General features: G+C 48.6%; 1 protein-coding gene across 1 annotated transcript; it reads right to left on the minus strand.

Moving 5' to 3' along the window:
- Positions 1-58: 58 nt before the first annotated feature.
- LOC134578469 (phospholipase A2, minor isoenzyme-like) lies at positions 59-21,795 on the minus strand. Its single transcript, XM_063437469.1, has 4 exons — positions 21,604-21,795; positions 21,359-21,528; positions 2,559-2,686; positions 59-407 (listed from the first exon to the last, which is right to left on the minus strand). Exons 1-4 carry the CDS (start codon positions 21,793-21,795, stop codon positions 286-288), a joined length of 612 nt encoding a protein of 203 aa, XP_063293539.1. The 3' UTR covers positions 59-285.
- Between the last annotated feature and the right edge of the window lie 488 nt (positions 21,796-22,283).

Raw genomic sequence — 22,283 nt, forward strand, 5'->3', positions numbered from 1 at the left:
TCGACGGGGACATTGTAGGAATGGATAAAGGACCCATAAACATACACTAATTAGAGGGAACAGTTCAGAGGTATATTGTCAGAAATCAAGGATGAATACAAAGGGAACACCTCATAATATGTGGGTAATGAGCATATCAAAACATAAAGAGAGAAAGACCTGCGGCTGGCAAAAACGGCATGAGTATGTAATAGTTGGTATCAAAGGATTCTGGGAAAAGAGAGATGGTGTATATAGATATATTAATGCTTAGGCCAGGACCTCTCATACCAGGTCTCTGTTCTGTCATTTACAGTGCTGGTCTTTGTCAAGGTTCTTGTTGGTCTCATTGTAGGATGCTTTAGAGAAGCAAAGAGCAGCTTTTCGATCACACTCGCATATATGCATCTCACACGTGTTGTTGTCACCTGTATTGGGAAGGAGAACACACGTTCGTCAAGACACTTTCCTTGGACAATATTATTCCTAATTATTAAATATCCATTATAGATCTTCTCCTGAAGTGAATCAGACATCATGATCACATTAAAAATAAATCTCTTTCAATGGTATTGCAATTATTAATGTCTGTAGTACAACGGATATTGTAGAAATAAAATCACTAATTATTCTATTTAAAAATATTCTGATCAATCGCATCCCTTATTTATTACTGTGGATCTATAAAACATGCCAGACCTCACATCCCTTTGTTTTTCTGAGACTGAACCACTACTTGCTAACCATTCCATTATATATGGCAGAAATAGGGGCTCGGGGCTCAGTGCTTATAGGAGAGCCACGAATAGGGGTCGTGACACCCTTTCTAGTGGGAGTTGGATAAAGAAGACTGGGCAGAATGTAGAGTGGGGAGAAAAGGAGGGCTATGGTGAAAGTGGGCAAATCGATAAAACAGAGGAGATGGGAGTGAAGTGGAGATATGTGCAACCAGAATTAGTTATTTGTATCTATTTCTTGGTTTCTGGAGAAGTTTGGGCAAATGGGTTAAAATCGTAATAACTCACTGAAATTGATTTAAGCCCTTCTCTGCTTCTAAACTCAATGTGACCCGGGGGTCTTTGGAAACACTAGAATTAAGCTGGTGTTGTGTCCTAATTTGCTTCAAACCAATTTACCACTTTTACCAATAGACTTTTAACCAAGGCTTAGACGCAATGTTTGCATTCAGGAATGCCATCAAGTGGGCACAATTAGTGTGGCACTGGAAGGAAGCAACCCAGGGGGCCTGCAAGGACACAATTCTGGTTGAAGAGAGAAATGTTGCTCAACTGGACATGCTTAGCCATCTGCAGCAGTGCTTGGAGGATGTGATGTCATACATTTACCTCCCAGCACAAATAATTCTACTTGACAAGATAAGATAAACTGGAAACCAGTACCTGAACTTGCCACACTAGACCCCAGGAAAACCACCCTCCTGCAGCAGAAAAGTAGGAAAACAACAGGGTGGCTAAAGAATCTGTATGTTCTGGTAGTGTCTGAAAATGTGTATTGGTGTGTGTTTGAGAGTATTTGTATGTCATTGGCTGCTAACCATTACTTAGGCAGACTGGGCAGCTATTAGGTCCACCCTCCATGTATTATTTAGAATCCACACCCACTAGTCACAGGTTAACACACATACCACCCCCTTCCATTTATTTTAATTGTCCACTCATGGGTGAACAATTTATTAGGTGCCCCTCCACTTGTACCAGGTCTTACTTTATTGGATTAGCAACTGGGAAGAAATAGCGGCCCAGTTACTAGTCTTTTATGGCAGTAAGAACCTTCTGGTTGCTCGCTGTTTAGTAAATATGCCTATACCTGCGACATTCCTGATAGGAATATTGCCAAGTATTTTTATTTTTTAACTTCAGAAAGCTGGCTGAAAGAATAAAATGTTAATTTTTTGTTTGTTGTCATTTTAAACTTTCAAATTCTTACCGAATGGAAAGCTAGCTAATCCTTATGTAGGATTGCCATACGAATACCAAATAAGGGAGTTATCTTCTAAACCGCCCCATTAAAATATGACAATCCCACAAGGGTAACAATTTACGGAGTTATCTGCAAGAAGCACCTGCTGCGTGCATTCGGAATTTCATTCGTCCAAATTAAATTCCGAAACCAAATAATAGTTGAATTTTATCCAAAACGTATTAACTAATGGACAAAATTAGAAGAAAACCCCCCCCCAAAAGATAATTTTTTTTTGTCCAAATGTATAAAGACTAGGCGAAAATTGTGGTGGTGCCCAAGTGTAATCCCTAGTAGACTAGGAAAATTCCATTTTCATTGGAGCACCAATCATGCTCTATTTTAGTGTGAGCTGAATTACCCAAAACGACGATATTATGGAATGCGTTGCAAAAAGTGATGTGTATTACAGTGGCAATGGACCTAAAGGATGGACTTGACATAAGAAGTTGGGATATGGCTGGTCAACTAGTGGATGTGGCTGATGAAATCACATAGTCGAGCCCATGCAGGTGTGTGTGTTATATCGCTAATCATGATTTAAAAAGATTGACCATTACACTGTAATTTATTATACACCCACTTGATAAATTACTTACTGTTGCAGGTCACACTATGATCCTTACAAGAGTAGGAATAAAACTCCATGTAGGGGTTGTCAACGATAAATTTACACTCCTCAAGTTTCTTGGAGTCACTATAGCAGTTGTCGTGTATTTTACAACATCTAAGAGACACATTCAAAACAAATAAAAGTCTGAGAAGGTGATACAATTCCACATCAGAATAGAATAAAATCGAAACATAATTTAGAATTATGAGTAAGAGTAAAGACATGTCTTGGGTTCACAAGATTTGCTGAATATAGTGGAGGTTACCCAATACTTTATGGTATTGAGGCAAGATATATACAGAAAACATTTGTTGAAGGCCAAAAAAAGTGGCACAGATTGGCATATGTTTGGCCATGAAATGTAACATAATTAAGCCATGTAGACCATGTTAGTAATAAAACTATTGCTGCTAATGCTGGATGTTTCAGCCCCTAGAGTTCTGATAGCACTGTACAAGTGCAGTCCAAAACTTTTCAAAACACACACTACTAAAAGTTGAAATGTTTGCCAGGTACCTACAACCAGGACTAGACTGAGACAAAAATAGGCAGAGCAATCCAATACTGGTGGGGGCTGAGCCAGAGAGCATTGTCATCAGCATTGACATGTACACTTCCCAAAGTGGGTATGTAAGGGCCGGCGCAACCACTAGGGCGTGCAGTGTCCATGTGACCAGCAGGAGAGGAGCGCACTGCACAGCCCTCCTGCCTGTCAGTCACTGCATGTAGCGTGGCTGAGCCTCAATAGAGGGTGATCTGTATACTCTACCTGGTCTGACAGCTCACTGCTCACTGAGAGGTCAGAACAGCTTCCTGTCAGACCAGGTAGAGGAAATAGAAGATCCTCAACCGCGGAGGCTCAGCCGTGCTACATAGTGTGAGGTGACCTGGGAGGCACACAGAGTGTTGGAAGCACACACATATGCAAGGAGTCTTGGGGGGCAAAAATATACACAGGGGGCTAAGGGTGGGAAAAAAGATAAAAAGACACACAGAAGGGCTGGGGGGAAAAACACAGACACAAAGAAGGGCTGGGGGAAAAAAACAGACACACAGAAGAGCTGGGGGAAAAAACCAGGCACACAGAAGGGCTGGGGGAAAAGAACAGACACACAGAAGGGCTGGGTGGAAGGAACAGACACACAGAAGGGCTGGGTGGAAGGAACAGACACAGAAGGGCTGGGGGAAGGAACAGACAAAGAAGGGCTGGGGGAAGGAACAGACACAGAAGGGCTGGGGGGTAGGAACAGAAACACAGAAGGGCTGGGGGAAGAAATCGACACACAGAAGGGCTGGGGGAAAGAAACAGACACACAGAAGGGCTGGGGGAAAGAAACAGACACACAGAAGGGCTGGGGGAAAGAAACAGACACACAGAAGGGCTGGGGGAAAGAAACAGACACACAGAAGGGCTGGGGGAAAGAAACAGGCACACAGAAGGGCTGGGGGAAAGAAACATGCACATCACATCAGGGCTGGGGCACGCACATCAGGGCTGGGGCACGCACATCAGGGCTGGGGCACGCACATCAGGGCTGGGGCACGCACAGCAGGGCTGGGGCACGCACAGCAGGGCTGGGGCACGCACAGCAGGGCTGGGGCACGCACATCAGGGCTGGGGCACGCACAGCAGGGCTGGGGCACGCACAGCAGGGCTGGGGCACGCACAGCAGGGCTGGGGCACGCACAGCAGGGCTGGGGCACGCACAGCAGGGCTGGGGCACGCACAGCAGGGCTGGGGCACGCACAGCAGGGCTGGGGCACACACAGCAGGGCTGGGGCACACACAGCAGGGCTGGGGCACACACAGCAGGGCTGGGGCACACACAGCAGGGCTGGGACACACACAGCAGGGCTGGGACACACACAGCAGGGCTGGGACACACACAGCAGGGCTGGGACACACACAGCAGGGCTGGGACACACACAGCAGGGCTGGGACACACACATCAGGGCTGGGACACACACAGCAGGGCTGGGACACACACAGCAGGGCTGGGACACACACAGCAGGGCTGGGACACACACAGCAGGGCTGGGACACACACAGCAGGGCTGGGACACACACAGCAGGGCTGGGACACACACAGCAGGGCTGGGACACACACAGCAGGGCTGGGACACACACACACACAGCAGGGCTGGGACACACACACACACAGCAGGGCTGGGACACACACACACAGCAGGGCTGGGACACACACACACAGCAGGGCTGGGACACACACACACACAGCAGGGCTGGGACACACACACACACAGCAGGGCTGGGACACACACACACAGCAGGGCTGGGACACACACACACAGCAGGGCTGGGACACACACACACAGCAGGGCTGGGACACACACACACAGCAGGGCTGGGACACACACACACAGCAGGGCTGGGACACACACACACAGCAGGGCTGGGACACACACACACAGCAGGGCTGGGACACACACACACAGCAGGGCTGGGACACACACACACAGCAGGGCTGGGACACACACACAGCAGGGCTGGGACACACACACACAGCAGGGCTGGGACACACACACACAGCAGGGCTGGGACACACACACACAGCAGGGCTGGGACACACACACACAGCAGGGCTGGGACACACACACACAGCAGGGCTGGGACACACACACACAGCAGGGCTGGGACACACACACACAGCAGGGCTGGGACACACACACACAGCAGGGCTGGGACACACACACACAGCAGGGCTGGGACACACACACACAGCAGGGCTGGGACACACACACACAGCAGGGCTAGGGGGAAGACAAAGACACACAAAAGGGCTGGGGGGAAGAAACAGACACACAGAAGGGCTGGGGGGACAAACAGACACACAGAAGGGCTGGGGGACAAAGACACACAGAAGGGCTGGGGGACAAACAGACACACAGAAGGGCTGGGGGGACAAACATACACACAGAAGGGCTGGGGGGACAAACAGACACACAGAAGGGCTGGGGGGACAAACAGACACACAGAAGGGCTGGGGGGACAAACAGACACACAGAAGGGCTGGGGGGACAAACAGACACACAGAAGGGCTGGGGGGAACAAACACACAGAAGGGCTGGGGGGAACAAACAGACACACAGAAGGGCTGGGGGGGAACAAACAGACACACAGAAGGGCTGGGGGGAACAAACAGACACACAGAAGGGCTGGGGGGAACAAACAGACACACAGAAGGGCTGGGGGGAACAAACAGACACACAGAAGGGCTGGGGGGGACAAACAGACACACAGAAGGGCTGGGGGGGAACAAACAGACACACAGAAGGGCTGGGGGGAACAGACACACAGAAGGGCTGGGGGAACAGACACACAGAAGGGCTGGGGGAACAGACACACAGAAGGGCTGGGGGAACAGACACACATAGAAGGACTGGGGGGAACAAACAGACACACAGAAGCACTGAGGGGGAACAAACACACATAGAAGGGCTGGGGAGAACAAACAGACACACAGAAGGGCTGGGGGGAACAAAAAGACCCATGGGAGCTGGAGGGAACAAAAAGACCCATGGGGCTTGGGGGAACAAAAAGACCCATGGGGCTTGGGGGAACAAAAAGACCCATGGGGCTGGGTTGGGCAGGAACACGCAGGGGGCTGAGGAGGGCAGACATGCACATGCAGGGGGCTGAGGAGGCCAGACAGGAACACGCAGGGGGCTGAGGAGGCCAGACAGGCACACGCAGGGGGCTGAGGAGGCCAGACAGGCACACGCAGGGGGCTGAGGAGGCCAGACAGGCACACGCAGGGGGCTGAGGAGGCCAGACAGGCACACGCAGGGGGCTGAGGAGGCCAGACAGGCACACGCAGGGGGCTGAGGAGGCCAGACAGGCACACGCAGGGGGCTGAGGAGGCCAGACAGGCACACGCAGGGGGCTGAGGAGGCCAGACAGGCACACGCAGGGGGCTGAGGAGGCCAGACAGGCACACGCAGGGGGCTGAGGAGGCCAGACAGGCACACGCAGGGGGCTGAGGAGGCCAGACAGGCACACGCAGGGGGCTGAGGAGGCCAGACAGGCACACGCAGGGGGCTGAGGAGGCCAGACAGGCACACGCAGGGGGCTGAGGAGGCCAGACAGGCACACGCAGGGGGCTGAGGAGGCCAGACAGGCACACGCAGGGGGCTGAGGAGGCCAGACAGGCACACGTAGGGGGCTGAGGAGGCCAGACAGGCACACGCAGGGGGCTGAGGAGGCCAGACAGGCACACACAGGGGGCTGAGGAGGCCAGACAGGCACACACAGGGGGCTGAGGAGGCCAGACAGGCACACGCAGGGGGCTGAGGAGGCCAGACAGGCACACGCAGGGGGCTGAGGAGGCCAGACAGGCACACGCAGGGGGCTGAGGAGGCCAGACAGGCACAGGCTGAGGAGGCTGAGGAGGCCAGACAGGCACACGCAGGGGGCTGAGGAGGCCAGACAGGCACACGCAGGGGGCTGAGGAGGCCAGACAGGCACACCCAAGGGGCTGAGGAGGCCAGACAGGCACACGCAGGGGGCTGAGGAGGCCAGACAGGCACAAGCAGGGGGCTGAGGAGGCCAGACAGGCACACGCAGGGGGCTGAGGAGGCCAGACAGGCACACGCAGGGGACTGAGGAGGCCAGACAGGCACACGCAGGGGGCTGAGGAGGCCAGACAGGCACACGCAGGGGGCTGAGGAGGCCAGACAGGCACACGCAGGGGGCTGAGGAGGCCAGACAGGCACACGCAGGGGGCTGAGGAGGCCAGACAGGCACACGCAGGGGGCTGAGGAGGCCAGACAGGCACACGCAGGGGGCTGAGGAGGCCAGACAGGCACACGCAGGGGGCTGAGGAGGCCAGACAGGCACACGCAGGGGGCTGAGGAGGCCAGACAGGCACACGCAGGGGGCTGAGGAGGCCAGACAGGCACACGCAGGGGGCTGAGGAGGCCAGACAGGCACACGCAGGGGGCTGAAGAGGCCAGACAAGCACACGCAGGGGGCTGAGGAGGCCAGACAGGCACACGCAGGGGGCTGAGGCCAGACAGGCACACGCAGGGGGCTGAGGAGTGTAGACAGGCACACACAGGGGGCTGGGGAGGGCAGACAGGCACATGCAGGGGGCTGGGGAGGGCAGACGGGCACATGCAGGGGAGGGCAAACAGGTACACACACAAGGAGGCTGGGGGAGGACAGACAGGCACACATGCAAGGTACTACTAGTGGTAGAGAGTTCTCTCTCTCTCTTCCTGTCAGGATTACTAGTTGATCCAGCACGCAGAACTGTATCACACCTATGACTAAAGGTAACGTCTTGCCGGGCCTTAGAATGTACCAGAGAATAGTCAGAATACTTGCCGAGGTTGGGACACAGAATGAGACACAACGATGAGGGAAAGCCAAAAGTCAAGGGTACCAGCATACAGTGAAGTCAAACGAAGCCAAAGTCAATAACCAGAAATAAATGCTCAGGAACACACTCTCAGACAACCACTAAGGGAAACCACAACAGCAGGGAAATGAGGGAAGGCAAGAAAGGAGTTTAAATAAGTCTCCTTTAAATCCGATTGGCCGTACCCGGCCTATCACACCAGAACGAGCATGCGCGTTATTTGGGTGACGTCACACACACACGTTTGATGTAGAATTATTAAAAAACCTTCATTAAATCTTTAATTAAATTTTTGCACTAACTCCATTTAACTTCATTATATGACAGATTTTCCTAACAGCATTTAGAATATTAGAAAGAGAATGTATTGTATGTATTTTCTAGAAGGATATGACTAACACCGGAATTATCAAGTTCCTGTAATATGTAACAATGTATACCATAGCTAGCCCATGCTAATGAAATGTCCATTCTCTAAAAAGCCTGAGAAACTAATCTTGAAGCTAAAACAGTGCCAAGTACTCAAAATGGCTGGCTGCCAGATTCCCCCTCCCATCGAGAGAGCCTCGTGCTAAAGAACAATGGCGACTGAGTCTCATGTCCTATCCCTGTCAGAAATGACGACATCCCATGATGGGAGGATGCCCCACTAACCACTTAGTACTTGAGCCAATTACTAATATAGATGGGAGGGCATTTAACTTACCACTTAATACATAGACCAATTAATGATGTTTATTTGTTGTTATCTTGATATTCTATGATGATGTAATATTGCCTTTAAAAGGGTCTGCATACCCGTTTTTTAACCAAATGCCATTACATTTTCTGAAGTTCTTTTTAACCTGAACTCCATGTGTCAGTGTGAATTTACTTCTGCGTATACGCAATTTAATCATCTCAGATTTGGACAGGAACAGATAGTCATTCAAACATATTTGTTTGCTTAAAATAATCTATATCAATTTGGCGCATCCAACGTGAGGCTTGGGTTATGACCTATCTGGCAGCCGTCCAAGAAGACCTGGGTAGATGAATCCTAGGGGAGGGATGGAGATTGATCACCTCTGAATACACGGTGGAGACTGCAGCAGGCCCGGTATGTTTCTTTCCCCTTTGATTTATCTGTTCAAGTGTCTGTGACTGCTGCCAAGAGGACATCAAAGACAGGTAATATCTTGCCCAGAGAGCCTATACCTTATTTGTTAATACTTTTTACCTGCATTTTTGACTATCTGTTGCCTGGGTGTGTTTGTATTGGTCTGTCTTTAGCTTAAGTGCCCGGGTAGAGTGTTTATCTGTGTACCCCTTTTGGGATAAAGGGGGGGGGGTGGACCTGTGGTAGTTTGCCTGGGGGTCCTCTGTTTGTCTGTTTACCCCTTTTGGGATAAAGGGGGGTGGACCTGTGGGTGTTTGCCTGGGGGTCCTCTATTGCCTGTTTACTCCTTTTAAGAACCACGTGGCTGTGGCTGTAGGGAAAAAGGGGGGTGGACCTGTGGAAGTTTTCCTGGGGGTCTTCTTTGCCTGTTTACCTCTTTTAGGTGCTGGGTAGCTGCAGCAGTAAGGAAAAAGAGGTGGGGGGAGTCTGTGGAAGGGTGTAGACTCACTGCTTCCTGGGGATTCCCCATGGTGTCACTTTGATAGCCTAGCTAGCCTCATTGTGCACATAGCTCTGCTTGCAGAGAGGTGGTACCCTCCAGCTTCGAGCGCTGAGGCTGGTGGCATTCCAATTTTATTTGTGGTGCGTGGATTCGGGCAGGCATTGCTGTCTCCATCACCACGGGGTAGTGAGACTTACGGGTGGGTCCGTAGGGGCGCTACGAGGGTGAGGATAGTGGTGGCCACACTTAGTGGACTGCTGTAACGGGGGAGGCATACAGATCTCGGGCCGGTGTTAGCTGTTTTCTGCGGCCGCTGGTAGTGAGACTTGAGGAAGTCATTCTCCGAGCGGGGACACTACGAGGTTGAGGGAGGTGGCTTTGGCCACATGAGTAAAGGAAAGGGATTATTGTTGAATTTATTTGAACTGTGATGCATGCACTGTATTTTTATTGAAATGTTGTCTTAATTGGGAGTCATTCAAACTCCTGTGTCTGTCTCTACTTTCACTTTACTTTTACTTTTTACTCTACTTTTTGTGTTATTTACACTTTCCCCTCCTATTTCTCTTGTGAGAGAAGTGATTGGTCACACACTTCTCACCTCGCTCCAATCCGTGGCTACCTCGGGTAGGCGGAATAAGTGACTAGTCTACGTTTTGGGAAGACGCACTTGGGGGACCCACCCTTCAAGTGGCAGTCGAGCATTGTAGACACTCTGTTTAAAACCTTCTTTCCTCTATATCTGGGACGCCTTTTATAGGGGGAATGGGACAGGGATTAGAAAAGCCCGGTAAGGGCTGATTAGCATGTGATCTAGTTGAAGACAGAGGGGGGCAGAAAGAGAACTGTAAATAGAAAGACAAATACCCCCAATCTCACACAGAAATAGGTGAGGAAACCTCTTCTACTGCTCCGCATGGTTGCTTTGAACAGATGAAAGAAGAAACAAGATACCTCTCAACAGGTCATGCAGTAGCTTTGCCAGATCCTGACTCCACTCTGTTTGCGGATAAAGAGGAAAGGTACCATACTGGATTTGCTGTTGCTACAGAAGATCAGGTACATCAAGCATCTTCACTTTCCTCACCCACATCTGCTCAAGACGCTGAATTGACAGCCTTCTCAGTGGCATACAAAATGCCTGAAGAAAGACATGCCAATACCTACACTGACTCAAGATATGCCCTGGGTGCGGCACATGATTTTGGATCAATCTGGAAGACAAGAAGCACCACTCAGCTGACCAAGCTGCCAACCAAGCCACAAGTACACCAAGGGAATTGGACAGAAGGGTGTCCGCTGAAGAAACTTCTATACTCACCATGTAGATCCTATCCACAGATCTCAAGCTTCTGAAAGAATGACAAGCAGCTGCTGACCCTGAAGAAATACAAAGCTGGAAAACAGAAAGGGGCAACCCTTGAAGACGGGCTGTACTCCAACACTCTCAAGTTCTGTTTACCCAAAAACATGTACTGGACAGTGGGCCCATGGATTTTTATACCTATCCAAGACCCTCATGAACTCTTTGATCTCTAAATACTCTGAAGCACCTAGAATTACTCCTCTAATTATCAGTTACTGCCGATTCTGTGTCATTTGTGCCAAGGACAGCTCCGGCAGAAGAGGAGGAGAATCCTAAGCACCTAGCTAACTCTCACTACTATCCCTTTCAAGAATCCAAGTGACTATATCCAGGTGCCAAAGAGCTGCCGGGTCAAATATGCACTAATTATAATAGACTTTTTGTCAGGATGGCCAGAAGCCTAGCCGGTCATCAATGTGAAAACCAAGACCATATACCCAATAGTGCATTGTGGAAGTTGCAGAGATCACTCAGTGGATTCACTGTTCCAGATTCAAGACTCTCTCTGCAACATGGGAAGTAACATTTGTTGATTTTGACAAACCTTTGACTCTAAAGGAAAAAATACTTGTTAGAAGACAAAAAGATATCAACAAGTAGGTGGTTGATGGCCATAATAATGCCTGACCACCTGCCATCGATGGAAAGCCGAGGACCCCAAAAGGAGACCTCGTGAAGCTAAAGAGATCCAAACGCCAAGCTTCCTCAGGATTATCTGCCCATCCTGAGTTTGTGGTGATATTAATATTGACTAAATGATCCGAGTCCACCGACACGGATGTAGCGTGGGACAGGTTTTAATACTATGATGAATAAGCAAATGTGCCCTAGCCAAGGTTATTATGTCCATACACATAATACATGACAAGGTACTCTTGACACACCACATTCATGCTTCAGCACACGAAGAGGAGCACCCCTCTAAAGGGAAGTTTGACACATATACACGTATATATTGATGCCATAGGTGTGCCAAGGGGGGGTACCAGATGATTTCGCAGTTAAAGGAAAGTTTGAGTCCATTTTCCCAACCGTCACTGCTAATAATAATATTTTGATTTGCATTTATTATATCTATTGCAACCAACAACGTTTTGTCAACTACACCAGAGATGCCCTCCAGGGCTTGGCCGAACAGTTGTAGGCCACATCCCAGATGACCTTCCAGAACAGAATGGCCTTAGACATGATTCTAGCTGAGAAGGGGGGTGTATGTAAAATACTACCTGTCACTATGACTTGTTGTGCCTATACTCCGGATAACACAGGTCCATATGCTAATGTAAGCTTGTCTATTTTATGATGTCCCTCTGAAGAACTAAGAAGACTTTAAGAACCGTTACTTCATAGGGCTAACATGTCTTCTGGAACTAACAAATAAAGTTTATCTTTTTAGAATCCAACATTTCATAGGGGGGACTGATGTAGAATTATTAAAAAACCTTCATTAAACCTTTAATTAAATTTTTGCACTAACTCCATTTAACTTCATTATATGACAGATTTTCCTAACATCATTTAGAATATTAGAAAGAGAATGTATTGTATGTATTTTCTAGAAGGATATGACTAACACCGGAATTATCAAGTTCCTGTAATATGTAACAATGTATACCATAGCTAGCCCATGCTAATGAAATGTCCATTCTCTAAAAAGCCTGAGAAACTAACCTTGAAGCTAAAACGGTGCCAAGTACTCAAAATGGCTGGCTGCCAGATTCCCCCTCCCATCGAGAGAGCCTCGTACTAAAGAACAATGGCGACTGAGTCTCATGTCCTATCCCTGTCAGAAATGACGACATCCCATGATGGGAGGATGCCCCACTAACCACTTAGTACTTGAGCCAATTACTAATATAGATGGGAGGGCATTTAACTTACCACTTAATACATAGACCAATTAATGATGTTTATTTGTTGTTATCTTGATATTCTATGATGATGTAATATTGCCTTTAAAAGGGTCTGCATACACGTTTTTTAACCAGATGCCATTAAATTTTCTGAAGTTCTTTTTAACCTGAACTCCATGTGTCAGTGTGAATTTACTTCTGCGTATACGCAATTTAATCATCTCAGATTTGGACAGGAACAGATAGTCATTCAAACATATTTGTTTGCTTAAAATAATCTATATCACGTTGCCATCATCAATAATGTGGATGGATGTTGAGCTACAAATTGATATGGATCCACAGCGGCCGGCGTCTTTCAACATGCGCCAGGAGCCAGATACACCGGCACAGGGCCGCTGATCAGCATCTCCACCAATGCCAGAAAGGTAGTCATCCTCACGGACACCACAAGGTGAGGATTAACATGTGACACCTCCCCTTCGAATCGTGAGATCGTGGATCCCTTTATTTACTCTGTCAGCCTCAGGCATTTGCCTGGTTTGCCCAATGGCCAGTCCTGGTCAGCCTGCAACCATGAATCGTCTAAGTGTTTGTTTATTTTCTGGAGAAAAAAAAATTGCATAAGTCTGAGCAAAACAAAAACCATAAAGGTAATGGAAACATAAAGGTCACACTTACCCGAATGGAAGACAGGTCACCAAGCGTAGGAACTAGGAACTCTAAATACAGTAATAAAACATACAGAAAATAGAAAAAAAAGCCACTGCAAGCACTCAAAATCCCAAAATGTAACAAACAAGGGGAAAGGGCACATCAAATACCTAACGAGTATCAGACCTGCAGATCCTTAGACATAGCAGTCTGTCTATGTACTAGTAGGTTCTAAAAGCATTATGTGATGTGACCTTTCCCCCTGTTACTTTATGTTTTGACCTTTCCTGTGGATTTTGAGTGCTTGCAGTCGCCTTTTTTCCAATTTTTGTTTTTGTGTGTTTATTTTCAGCCTGATGCGAATGTTGTAAGCTCATAGTCTTTTATACACACTCATACTGTAATGCTCAAATTAAAATAACAGAGATGGTTGATTAGACAGTCCCCAAAATGGCCTTTACTGGCCGAGATCCACAAGCCTATGATTAGAATGCATAGGAAGCCTATAGAGGAGTAAATAATGAATATAAATACTGCTTAGTTCGGTCACTAAGACTCAAAACAACTTTGGCTTAAAGGGACTCTCACCCCTAAAGCACTTTAGCATGCTGAAAAGCTTTGTGTGTGAAGAGTGTGTGTCTTATTTTTTCATTTTGGAAAAAGTGCAAATTTCAATAAAAATTTACACTTTTATAAAAAAATACTGGTTACACCCCCTGGCTTTTCAAGCAGACATGTTCTGTTAGTTCCTGGTTTAGCTAGTTTAGTTGTACTGAACTCAAGGCAGCAATTGCCCAGAGCACATTGCCTTACAAAGACTTCTCATTGAGCTGCATTGGGAAGTTTGTGATTGGGCAGTCACAGAAAGTCTGGGCTGGGTTAGGAGGGGAGGGTTTGCAAAGGCAGACGCTGAGATCTTCAGTTTTTGCAAGCTGTTTTAGATATAACTAATGAACAAAAAAAAAATCGAAATGTTTGTGTTAGAGCAGCCAGCTTAGTAACAAACCCACTGCTCCTTGCGAGTCGGCCCTAGAACGTGAGCTGCCATCCGGAGAGGACAACCATTAGATACAGAACTGTCAAAATGATTTCCAGCTAAACCTGTTATATCATTCATTATCTTGCCCCCAAAGTAACTTGCACAACTCTACTGGTGCTAGTTATACAAGGTAGATACATATTAGAGTAAGAGTTATAACTCTGTTATAACTCTAAGAGTTCAATTACGTATTAAAACCAACGTACATAAATTTAGTTTAACATTTACAGTTTGGGGGCGGAGCCAAGCAGCCGAGCAGCCCAGACGTGTCCAGCGCGAGCTCCCACATCTGGGCACTAAAAACGGGGCATCACACCCAGCCATAGACACCCACAAGCCGCAGACCACAATACCGGTAACCGGGAGAGGCTTCTGCGCCGACCGGTGCCTCTCTCGAGCCTCTGTGCAACTGCCCGGACACACCGAGGCTTGCGGCCTACCTAAGGTTCAGCCACGGAGAGACGGCCGCTCTCCAGGCACATCAGCAAAGACTGGGACCACGGTGACACACCTCCCCCCCCAGGACCGGCGGGGGTCATCCCGGTCCACATATAGCTGCCTGACTCACCCTGCTGACAACGGGCTGCTGATACCGCACAAGGCAGAGAAGTAACTCCATCCCTCAAAATGGCGGATGTACTCTCCCCATGTGGCGAGCGAGACGGGTGCGCAACGGTAGACCTCATGCTACAGCACCTGGACGAGATCTTTGCCAAGCTATGGCAGAAGCTGCAGGTACGTGCTAATGCAGGGGAAGGGAGTCAGAGGGGCAATTGGAGGCACACAGTTGGGGTGCAAGAGGCCCCGTCGGGCGTGATCACTCATCGAGCACTTAAGCCGTACAAACTTAGCCCCCACCCAGGCAGCGTGTCGGCGGGGTCTTTCACCCAAGGAATTTCTGGCTGAAACTGCAGCACAGACTCTCCACCATCACCGTTACCAACGAGCAAGGGGAGAGGGAAGACTGGCAACGACAAGTGAGGGTGCCTGATGCCAGAACCACACAGAGGGGAAAACCCACTCGTCCCCCGACGCATACAGCTATGAGACCTAGTGCATGCTGCTTGCCCAAGCCGAAAGCGGTGGAAGCTAAACATTAGAGATGTCGCGAACATAAAAATTCGAAACGTCGAACGCGAATTTCCGCAAATGTTTGCGAACAGGCGAACCGCCATAGACTTCAATAGGCAGGCGAATTTTAAAACCCCCCAGCTCTTCCCCCCAGCCACGTACAACACCACGGGTACCAGATAGGTGACAACGAGCACCCTGGGATGCCTGTTGTGGTTGGTCTTCCTCCTCCTCCTCAAAGCCACATTCCTCCTCTGACTCCTCTTCCTCACAATCCGCAGGTCCAGCAAGCGATGCTGATAAGGCTGTTTCTGGTGGTGATGGTGACCACAACTCTTCCTCTTCACGCTCATCTACGGCCTGATCCAGCACTCTTCGCAGGGCACGCTACAGGAAGTAAACAAATGGTATGATGTCGCTGATGGTGCCTTTGGTGCGACTGACTAGGTGTGTCACCTCCTCAAAAGGACACATGAGCCTACAGGCATTGCGCATGAGCGTCCAGTAACGTGGCAAAAAAATTCCCAGCTCCCCAGAGGCTGTCCTAGCACCCCGGTCATACAAATAGTCGTTAACGGCTTTTTCTTGTTGGAGCAGGCAGTCGACTATTAGGAGTGTTGAATTCCAACGTGTCGGGCTGTCACAAATCAAGCGCCTCACTGGCATGTTTCGCCGCTGGATATCTGAAAAGTGCGCCCTGGCCGTGTAGGAACGCCTGAAATGGCCACACACCTTCCTGGCCTGCTTCAGGACGTCCTGTAAGCCTGGGTACTTCTGCGCAAAGCGTTGTACGATCAGATTACACACATGTGCCATGCACGGCACATGTGTCAACTTGCCCAAATTCAATGCCACCAACAAATTTCTTCCGTTGTCACAAACCACTTTGCCGATCTCCAGTTGGTGCGCAGTCAGCCACTGATCCACCAGTGCATTCAGGGCGGACAGGAGTGCTGGTCCGGTGTGACTCTCTGCTTTCAGGCAAGTCAACCCCATGACAGCGTGACACTGCCGTATCCGGGATGTGGAATAGTACCTGGGGAGCTGGGGGGGTGCCGTTGATGTGGAGCAAGACACAGCAGCAGAAGAGGAGCTGCAAATTTTTGGAACGCCTCAGACTCCACCAGCTTGTATGGTAAAAGCTGGCGGGCTAAGAGTTCAGACAAGCCAGCTGTCAGATGCCGGGCAAGGGGGTGACTTTGTGACATTGGCTTCTTACGCTCAAACATGTCCTTGACAGACACCTGACTGCGGGCAGATGAGCAGGAACTGCTCAAGGCGAGAGACGGAGTGGCGGGTGGTTGAGAGGGGGCAAGGAGGACAGCAGTGGTTGACGTGGCTGAAGATGCTGGACCAGGAGGAGGATGGCGGCTTTGAGTTTGTGTGCTGCTTGTACTCATGTGTTGATCCCATAGGTGTTTGTGATGTGCGATCATGTGCCTTCGCAAAGCAGTTGTACCTAGGTGGGTGTTGGACTTCCCACGACTCCGTTTCTTTTGGCACAGGTTGCAAATGGCATCGCTGTTGTCAGAGGCAGACACACCACAAAAATGCCACACTGCTGAGCACTGCAATGACGGCATTCTGGTGGTGGACACAGCATGCGTTGATTGGCGCGCTGTCTGGCTGACCCCGGGTGCCGATGCATGCTGTCTGACTGTGCCACTTGCTCCTTGCGACGACCTCCCTCGCTTCCAACTCGTCTCCTCCTCCTCTCTGTCTCCCCATCTGAACTTTCCCCCTGTTCTTCTTCTCTTCTAGCGGGCACCCACGTGACATCCATGGACGCATCGTCATCATCAACCGCTTCACTTGTATCTGACAACTCAGCAAAGGAAGCAGCAGCAGGTACAACATCATCATCACACCGTATGTCCATGTGTGTAATGCTGCCTGACTGAGACATATCCCTGTTATCTACGTCCTCTGGCAATAATGGTTGCGCATCACTCATTTCTTCCAACTGATGTGTAAATAACTCCTCTGACAGATCAAGAGAAGCTAGTGTTGGTGGTGGCGGCAGGCGGGCGAGTGGTAACTTGAGAGGTGCCCGAAGCTAAGCTGGAGGAGGATGGTGCATCAAGGTTCCGAGCGGAAGCTGTAGAAGATTGGGTGTCCTGTGTTAGCCAGTCAACTATGTCCTCAGAACTTTTCGAGTTCAGGGTACGTGGCCTCTGAACACTGGGCATTATTCTAGGGCCAAAGGGAATCACAGCACAACGACCACGACGGCCCCTGCGGGTTGGCCTGCCTCTGCCTGTCATTTTTTTTCGATTAGTGGTACTATGCGTGCATGCTACTGTGACAACAGATATGAGTGGCACTGTGCACTGGCAGAAGTTGGCAGAGTAGACGCTGTAGGCCTGACACACACGCTTGCAGACAACTAACTGCTATTCAATCTATTACAGTCAAATTTTTATTTTTTTTAAATGTACACTAATGTTACACCAGATATGAGTTGCACTGGTGTGACACTGTGCCCTGGCAGGCCCTGAAACGCACACGTGTGAAGGAAACTGACTGCTATTATTTCACAGTCAAATTTCTATTTTTTTTTTTTTTTTTTTAAATGTACACTACTGTTACACCAGATATGAGTTGCACTGGTGTGACACTGTGCCCTGGCAGGCCCTGAAACGCACACGTGTGATTGAAACTGACTGCTATTATATTACAGTCAAAAAAGTTTTTTGTTTTTTTTTAAATGCAAGCTATTGTGACACCAGATATGAGTGGTGGCACTGGGCAAGTGGGCACAGTATACGCTGTGAGCCTGACACACACGCTGGCAGGCAGGCAACTGCAATTAGATTACACAGGAAAAAAAAGAAAAAAGAAAAAAGCAGACTGATGTTCTAGGGCTTTTTTGGGTACTGTCCTTACAGCAGAGATCAGATGAGTCCTTCAGGACTGTAGTGGACACTGAATACACTTGCCTAGCTCTCGATTTCCCTATTAAATCAGCAGCAGCTACACTGTCCCTTCTCTCACTAAGAATGCAGCTTCCGGGGGGTGGGGCCTAGCTGTCATGGAGGAAAGACGCACTTCGTGTGAGCGTATCTCAATATCTCACTTTAAGCAGCTATCAACAAGATAATTTCACCCCAGAAGGGGATGACCCAGCAATGTTGCTCCTACCTGACCGACCCGACATGCTTAATAGTGGTCAGCAACTCGACAGAGTCTTACTTACCTCTGCGTGGCAAGAGTGGCCTGGTGCTCACCGGGTGGGAGAGGCGGCCGATCTCCCGATCCTGGGATGCCCAGGAGCAGCTACTTCCCGGCAGGAGCTCCGTTACCACCCCCCCCTCGGACCGGTGGGGGTTATCCCGGTCCACCCCTGAGAGGCTGTCTGGAGGTAATGGACGCACAGAGCACAGCCGCCCAGGTTGACATACTCATCTGCGACTCTCCCTATATGGTGGCAGTCGCGTGTCCTCCTGGTACCAGCAAAGCATGGCAGGATATTGAGTCTAAGCTGGACAGAATAGACTCAATAATAGACTCAATAATAATTGAGTCTAAGCTGGACTTTAATCAATTTTGGAAGCAAATAACAAGCAGGAAGCACCAACAAGCTCCACCACAGCCCCAACAAGCTCCACCACAGCTAAGCGAAGCAGTCCCCATTAAAATCCACCAACGCAAAAGGCGTCGAAGACGGGACCGGAGGCACAAACAGAAATGCAGAGCCTGCCCCACGTCAAGCACTCGCCTCCACCTTAAGCCACCACAATCCCACACCAGACGTGAAGCACCACCGGGACAGATCCGACCACCCGACAAAACAAGCTTCCACCACCTCAAGCCGCGAACCCGGCACTCAGCCAGAGACTTGCCTTTGTTGTTCCAGGTATCAGGGACTCCCAGGGTCTGCACCTGGTGCACAGAAGGGATCGGATGAGCACAAGCAGTAAACAGCAGCCTGCCAAGCATGTCCCACTATAGCCGATCCTCCACACCATGCCTTTGATCACATGATCTGCTCTCTGCACATTAACTAATCGTAAAGTAGCAAGCGTTTAAACATGTAGTTATTTCACATCCTAAAGAGTTTATTGTTGTAGTTCCTTACATGCCTTTACCTTAACCGTTCATGTATTATGTTATTCACTAGTCTCATCTCATGGGGCGACTCACACTTGATTTATAACTAGTGGTGGAGCTGCTGATATAAATACACAGTTGATAACGTGCAAGCTACACCCTAAACATGACAGCCATTTTTCACAACAATGTACTGCTATATACTCACTCATGGTATACGCACGTTCAGCCTAGCATGCTCAAATATAACACACTTCTGTCTAAAAAAAAAAAAAAGAATGCAGCTTCCGAATGAATCTAAAATGGATGCTGTCCAGGAGGTGGGAGGGTCTGGGAGCTGATTGGCTGGAATGTGTCTGCTGACTTTGAGGTACAGGGTCAAAGTTTACTCAATGATGACGAATAGGGGGCGGACCGAACATCGCATATGTTCGCCGTCCGTGGCGAACGCGAACAAGCTATGTTCGCCAGGAACTATTCGCCAGCGAACTATTCGGGACATCTCTACTAAACATCGAAGGCTCCAAGCAAGGAAACACAGGGAGGCAAGACAGCGCACGAGACCTGAACGACCGACCCACAAAGCCCACCGTCCTATCCCACCAGAGACAAGCCTGAAACCTGCCAGATCACAGACCTCTGCGAAACCACAACTTGCTAGCCTGCAAACCTGGAGCCGGGACAGCTCCTTCTCTAGGCTCCGCATTGCTGCCATCAACTCCAGTGATCCAGCTAACCTGCCACCTGACGGAATCGGCTGATCTAGGTTATGGGACTGACAATGGGCTGGACTTTCCCCTTGACGACCTGAGTAGCTAATTTTGCCTTTAAATGCCATACACCGAGTATTATGTTCTTTTATACTTTGATTTTTAATTTCTGCTGTCTCTCCTTATGCCGTCTAATGACACTGCAGGGCAACTTGCTACTAATACTACGCCCAGGGGGGTATTAACTTGATAGCGTGTCTACTCACAGTTACACAGGTATATATTACCATGCCTAGCTAGCTGCCTTGGACCCCCACAATTAATGAGCATCACAAACCTGATATACTGAACTAGACCCTCCTTGTTTTATTCTCGTAGTCAGACATGACTGTGTAGCTTGAGGCCATCTTGTCTTTACCACATTATAAAATGGTGGTCATACTTAGCGGATGACTACTATGCTCAATCATGGCTTGGCGGCAGACCCGCTTAGAAGTCACTCAGTATTAAAGCTACCGTCCCTAGCCCAGCAAACACAAGCTATATGATTTCCGCTTGCTTAACTTTCGTTTAAAAAATAGTTCATTTTATTATTTCTCAACATGTAATCCGCAGAGAGAGGCATCTCATGCTATCTAGCCTTCCACTCCGGTAGCGGGCACTCACTTAGATTGCAATTCTCTTTAACGTTGTGCTATTGATATCAGCTTAAACATCTACCCTCTCGAAAATGCAAAGCTACATACCATAAGCTTGAACGTAACTAACTATGTCAGATGAATCTCTAGCCTAGCATGTTTACTACAAACTACTGACATCTCATAACTTGTTATTTTCATGTTATATATAAAAAAAAAAAATTGCCACACTTTGCAATGATATGAAAATGCTTGCAGCTGCTGTCATGGCACTGCACGCTTGTTGTTACTTTATGCACAAGTAAAAAAAAAGAATTAAACCCCCCCCCCCCCCCAAAAAAAAAAACATTTACAGTTTTATGTAGCGTGATTCGATCCAGTCCTGGTACAAATACAGTTTTTATTTTTATTTTATAAAGTACTTACATGTCCAGATCATCCACAGGTGTGCCAGAACCTCCAACCCCACAATAGCATCCATACTGGTTATAATCCAAGATGGGTTTGCTGCCTGGTATAGTACATCTTATTATACTGTGGAACTGCAGCAGATTTCTGGGCTGTGACTGGATAGAGACCACCCAGACTGAAGAAGAGAGAGGAGAGGTGAAATGTATTAAAATGTGTGAACATTAATGCTTTTTTTTTTTTTTTTTAAACTGTTCAAGTACCTTGATATGGATTTTCATCTCAATGAAGTCATTATGGTGCGAGGAGTGCCCAGGTACCAGCTTACATGAAGGGGTTAAACGGTTAATAAACACTTTAACTCCAAAGTCTTCAAGCTGGCGCTGAATCGATCTGCCCCTGTATTTCCGCTCAGTGATCGAGACTTCAATCAGAAAGCCTCGGACAAGGTGCATCTGAACAGAGAGAGCAGAAAAATGTTGGTATCTTTCTCACTCTCTTTTCTCAATGGGATCCAGAGCCCATTCTGAGGTTTCATTATTTAAGACATTGAGTGGAAATACAGAGGCAAAGGGATCGGATGCCAGTTTGAGTACTTTGGGATTAAACTGCTTATTAGTGGTTAAAAAAAACACCTTAAAGTAAACCAGCGCCTGGGACCTCTTTATCACAATAAAGATTTAATAGTACAAAGTTGTTATGGTGCCTGGAGTTGTCCTTAATTCTGAATGCAGCTTTCTGTTCCCTAGGACTCCAGAACCAGAGCCATTCCTGGTGACAACAAATATAGAATAGGAAGCTCTGGCTGCTCAGATAGTAATCACAGGCTCACCAGTGGCTTTTACTTCAATTGCATGTCATGTGGACGAGTACAAGTGACATGGAGAGAGGAAAGAGTGGGTAAAAGTGACACAGAGAGGGGACAGGGTGGAACGTGACATTA

This window comes from Pelobates fuscus, chromosome 12 (assembly GCF_036172605.1).
Source record: "Pelobates fuscus isolate aPelFus1 chromosome 12, aPelFus1.pri, whole genome shotgun sequence".
NCBI classification, from domain to species: Eukaryota; Metazoa; Chordata; class Amphibia; order Anura; family Pelobatidae; genus Pelobates; species Pelobates fuscus.

Coding starts and splice junctions, on each gene's coding strand:
- LOC134578469 (XM_063437469.1), bottom strand. CDS start 21,795: ATGCACCTTGTCCGAGGCTTTCTGATTGAAGTCTCGATCACTGAGCGG. Junction 21,529..21,603: donor AGATGAAAATCCATATCAAG/GTACTTGAACAG, acceptor ACCTCTCCTCTC/TCTTCTTCAGTCTGGGTGGT. Junction 2,687..21,358: donor CCTGTGGATGATCTGGACAT/GTAAGTACTTTA, acceptor TGTGTCTCTTAG/ATGTTGTAAAATACACGACA.